The sequence below is a fragment of the Conger conger genome, chromosome 3 (genome assembly GCF_963514075.1).
Source record: "Conger conger chromosome 3, fConCon1.1, whole genome shotgun sequence".
Classification (NCBI taxonomy): Eukaryota; Metazoa; Chordata; class Actinopteri; order Anguilliformes; family Congridae; genus Conger; species Conger conger.
The window spans coordinates 80,497,782-80,502,781 of NC_083762.1; the positions used below are offsets into that span (position 1 = coordinate 80,497,782).

General features: G+C 47.3%; 1 protein-coding gene across 1 annotated transcript in view; it reads left to right on the forward strand.

The window, feature by feature from the left end:
- Positions 1-5,000, forward strand: part of LOC133125237 (diacylglycerol kinase beta) — an 82,229-nt gene that overhangs the window by 27,226 nt on the left and 50,003 nt on the right. The window contains 1 exon segment of the mRNA XM_061237002.1: positions 4,992-5,000. This exon segment is cut by the window's right edge and continues 108 nt beyond it. Within this exon segment, the coding sequence (XP_061092986.1) occupies positions 4,992-5,000 (9 nt within the window).

Below are 5,000 nucleotides of genomic sequence, written 5' to 3' on the forward strand. Positions count from 1 at the left end.
CTTTCACGGTTGGGCGAGTCCCTATCGGAACGGATCACAAACTCAGGAGCGGCAAAAGCACCGTTTCAGTAAAAATATTTTGGCACAAACCGGATATTATATTGTCCGGCCGGGACCTCAAACTGGATCTGTGCGGTGAATCTGAGAGGCAGAACATCTGGCCTCCATCCACTGAGCACGGGAAGTGTCTGTGACTCACTGGCAGGGACGTTACTGCACCGAGAGATGCAGCTTCCGCCAGATCAGCCATCTTAGAGAGGACAAGCCTCAGAGTTAGAGTTACCTCTCACTGCAGCCTTTCCAGCCCTGTCATTCAGTGCCTTCCCCAATCATCCGCACACTGTCTCTCTTCAGTTTCCAGTCCACCACTTTATATCACTGTATATAACTCACCTACTGATACTTTTGTTACCTGGGTTTTTTGGCTCCTTAGTTCTGCTACCCGTCTGTAGTCCTGCTTTATGTTCTCCTCACTTTACACTCGTTCTCCATGAGGAGCGCTTCAGCGTGTGTGAACACGTCAGCGTGTGTGAACACGTCAGCGTGTGTGAACACGTCAGCGGTCTGGGGTTCCAGGTGCTTGCGGCCGTGGGCCAGACGGTCAGTTGTGGGTTTTGTTCATATATATGCGCTGCTCTTGTGCTGTGTGTGGGGCAGAGGGCACATGCGTTAGTTTATGTTGGTGTCTGTCTGTGCATGGACCTGCTCTCTGCTCCCACACAGGACTACAGCAGGGAGAGAGCTCACCGATCAGTGGAGAGCTGTTTGTCCCCCTGAGAAAGGCTGTTAGCCTGAGGCTGCCTGGTGTGTCAGTGGGAGAGGCTAGTACGACAGTGAACCGCGGAGCATTCCCACACCGAGACTCACCTTAACCCCTACAGCGCCCCCTTGTGGCCGTCCAGTCAAAGCTGGCTCATGATACAGCCTGGGAACTTCGGCTACGAGGCCCAGCCAAATGTAACCCTTTTGAAGTGTGGGTGTATCAGAATGTTTTTTTTCAAAATTCTACGCCTGTGTTCTAGAACTCCGTCACTTTCAGCCGCCAGCTGTGATTGTGACATCGGCATTAGAACGTTCACCCGGGAACATTCTAATCACGTAGTATTTGTGACCTCACACCTTAAAGGGTCAATCGACTTAACCCCTGTGCTGCTGGCAGTGCGCGGGCTTCCCCTGGGCAGCCGGGATGAGCGTGGCTCTGATCCGGTCGGTGCGTGCCGTTCTGGCAGCAGCTCCGCGGCGTCGTAGAGGAGCCGGTCTGTGTGTCGGTCTGGCAGCTCGTCTGAGCGAGGAGCGTCGCGGGCCGTCTGCTCCCGGTGTGGAAGCCGCGCGCTCGTTTAGCCCCGGCAGGCTGTCAGCGGTGTGTATATATAACGGCCTAATTCAATTAGGGCCTCTTTGGGATGATATTCACGGCTCCGCTCCGGAAAGCCCTCAGACCGCCGCGTCGTGTTGCCGATCGCTCGCCGCGTTCCGCTCGGAATGGAGATCCCTGCCACCCTGTTCCTCAGATGCCTGGAGGGCTTTATCAATTTCATCTTCTTGGTAAGCTACTGCACCATCTTTGTGTCGTCGTGGTGTCATTCCAGTGTCCTTTGAAATTATTTAACGATTCTCCTTTTTTAAGCACATTGAAGAGTACGTTTTTTAGAATGTTGTTTTTTTTTCCTCAATGTTTAATGTCAGTGTTCTAGAACTCCATTGCTTCAGTCACCAGTAGTGATTGTGACATCAGCATAAGAACGTTCTGATCACATGATTAACCCTTCGAGTGTGAGATCTCAGGCTCTGTTCTGTTTACCGTCAGGACAAGGCCACTCTTCACGTGGCCAATGCACTCAGTCTCTGATAGATAATTATGTTTTTGTTTGTGCTCTTTCTTAAAGCGGGTGCAATATTGTCTGTACATAGGGGTGCATATATATATAGCCATGTGAAAAAATTAGGACACCCTCTGGAAAATTGTGTTTTTTTAACATTTTTAGACATATGGATATTTAATATCAATTTTAACAAAACTGAGAAATTCAAGTAAATCCTTTTTAAAACTTTCTGTAAAATGTAATAAAATAAAAATGCAATTTCTGGTGAGGAATAAATTAGGTCACCCCCACATTTTTTCCCACCTAAAATGGCTGAAGCCACACACAGGTGTATCACATCAGGTGCACATGATTAGAACATTGTTACTCAGCATTTAGAAGGAGGCTTGCCCTATTTAAACTCAGACATTTAGTTTGGTGTGCTCCTGACTGTTGACGTGAGAGTGAACACCATGGTGAGATCGAAAGACCTGTCTGAGGCCTTCAGAAAGAAGATTGTAGCAGCTTATGAGTCTGGTAAGGGATGTAAAAAGATCTCAATAGATTTTGAAATCAGCCATTCCACTGTCCGGAAAATAGTCTACAAGTGGAGGACATTCAAAACAACTGCCAACAAGCCCAGGTCTGGCCGTCCAAGCACGTTCACCCCGAGAGCAGACCGCAAGATGCTAAAAGAAGTCTCCAAAACCCCTAAAATGTCATCACGGGACCTACAGCAGGCTCTGGCGACTGTTGATGTGAAAGTGCATGCCTCTACAATCAGAAAGAGACTGCACAAGTTTAACTTTCATGGGAGGTGTGCAAGGAGCAAACCTTTACTCTCCAAGAGAAACATTAAAGCCAGACTGAAGTCTGCCAGAGAGAACATGGACAAAGACCAGGACTTTGGAATAATGTTCTTTGGACAGATGAGTCTAAAATTGAATTATTTGGATGCCAGAACAGAGGACATGTTTGGCGCACACCAAATACAGCGTTCCAGGAAAAGAACCTCATACCAACTGTGAAGCATGGAGGTGGAAGTGTCATGGTTTTGAGGATGCTTTGCTGCAGCAGGACCTGGCCAGCTCACCATCATAGAACCTATCATGAATTCTACAGTGTACCAGCGGGTGCTTGAGAAACATGTGAGACCATCTGTAAAACAATTAAAGCTGAAGCGGAACTGGACCCTGCAACATGACAATTACCCAAAACATACCAGTAAATCCACCACGGACTGGCTGAAAACTAATAAGTGGAGAGTCCTGGAATGGCCCAGTCAAAGCCCAGATCTTAATCCCATTGAGATGCTGTGGGGTGACTTGAAACGGGCTGTACATGCAAGAAACCCCTCAAACATCTCACATGTTAAAGAATTCTGCGTTGAGGAGTGGGGCAAACTTTCCTCAGACCGATGTCAGAGACTGGTAGATGGCTACAAGAAGCGTCTCACTGAAGTTATTTCAGGCAAAGGGGGTAACACTAGGTATTCGGGGGTAGGGTGTCCTAACTTTTTCCTCAGTTAGAATATGCATTTATGTTGATGTCTTTTGTTTAATGAGTAAAACAAGGTTAATTTTTGTTGTTTACCTGCAATTAGATCACTTTCTTTTCCAGAGATAAATTAAAACAAGATTAGACATCGATATGTGATCATTTCTTAATGAATAACTGAATATTTAACGGGGTGTCCTAATTTCTTCACATGACTGTATATTCTTCTTTAGGAAGTAATATTGAGTTTCTGTGGCTATACTCTTAATTTACATTATACCGTAAGTACAACAAATATTGTAAAATAAAAAAGGGGTAAGCACATTTTGCAAGAATCTCAAGTGCTATAAATGATCTTGAAAGACATTGATTGAATGTTTTGGGTGACTGTATCAGTGTCTGTGCGTATTGTCAGATTATCCTGCGGGCTGCAGTCTGTGCTCAGGGCTGTGTTCAGGCAGTAGGGAGAATCCAGTGCCTGTTATTTTCAGCAGTGATGCATTTGTTTTCCACAAAGCGAGACACTGTTCACTGTTGCTCTCGCGTTCCATGGCAGACCCATGGTTCCATCCGATGCTTGGCCAACGGTTGTGTTATCACACTCTGCTGCGGGCTAGAAACCTTTCAGTGGAATTTGTACTGGAGAATGTACTTTAATGTGAATTCAGAAATGAATGTGCACATTAGGTATTATTATTAAATGCATGCCAACGTCAATGGCCCGATCTGATTTAATAAGGCTCAATACATCATGTTCCCTGGGACGTTCTTTTCAGACAAAACCAATCACAAAAACACTACAGAAAACGTTCCTTCCCTGCTCCTGTGAGCGGTCCTCACTCCTGGTCCTGGAGAGCCGCAGGGTGTGCTGGGGTCCTCACTCCTGGTCCTGGAGAGCTGCAGGGTGTGCTGGCCTTTGTTTTCACCAGAGCCAGCAACCAATTCAGACCCAAACACACCCTGCAGGACATCCTCCTGATCTCTCACTGCTGCTCACTGCTGATCTCTCACTGCTGCTCACATCCCTGTCCTGTCTGAAGCAGCCAGAGGGGTCCTTCAGCCCGTCTCTGCACGTTAAAGGCCTACATTCCACTAAATGTCAGCAACAAAACAGACAGTTGTTGCTGTTATACTCAAATTCTCTGTTAATATCCAGCTACAAATGTATCCACATGATGCACTAGAGGTACAGAATAAGCTGGATGGGGTATATCTGCCAGAATAAGGTCTGTGAAAGGAATACGGAGTTGATTTATGAGCAGCGTGCTGGACAGGGTCTGAGTTCTTATCTCTGAGGTCACTGCTGGTTCCCTGTCCCTGGTGACGGGTGTGCACTGTGCACTGTGCACTCTGCATCGCTCTGGAAGAGAGCGTCTGCTCCACACCTGTCATATAATGTAATGAGGAGGACAACATTGACTCAGGAGGTAAGAGCAGTCGGAGGGTTGCCGGTTCAATCCCGCCCTGGGCTGTGTCAACGTGTCCTTGAGCGAGACACCTAACCGCCAAATGCTCCTGACGAGCTGGTCGGCGCCTTGCGTGGCAGCCGTCGGTGTGTGAGTGAGTGTGTGAGTGGGTGAATGAGTAATTGTAAAGTGCTTTTGGATAGTCCATTTACCCGATGTAATGTGACCCGGTCGTGTGTTTGTGTGCCTTCATGTGTAGCGCTAACCCCCTGGTTTCTCCCATCAGGCCATGCAG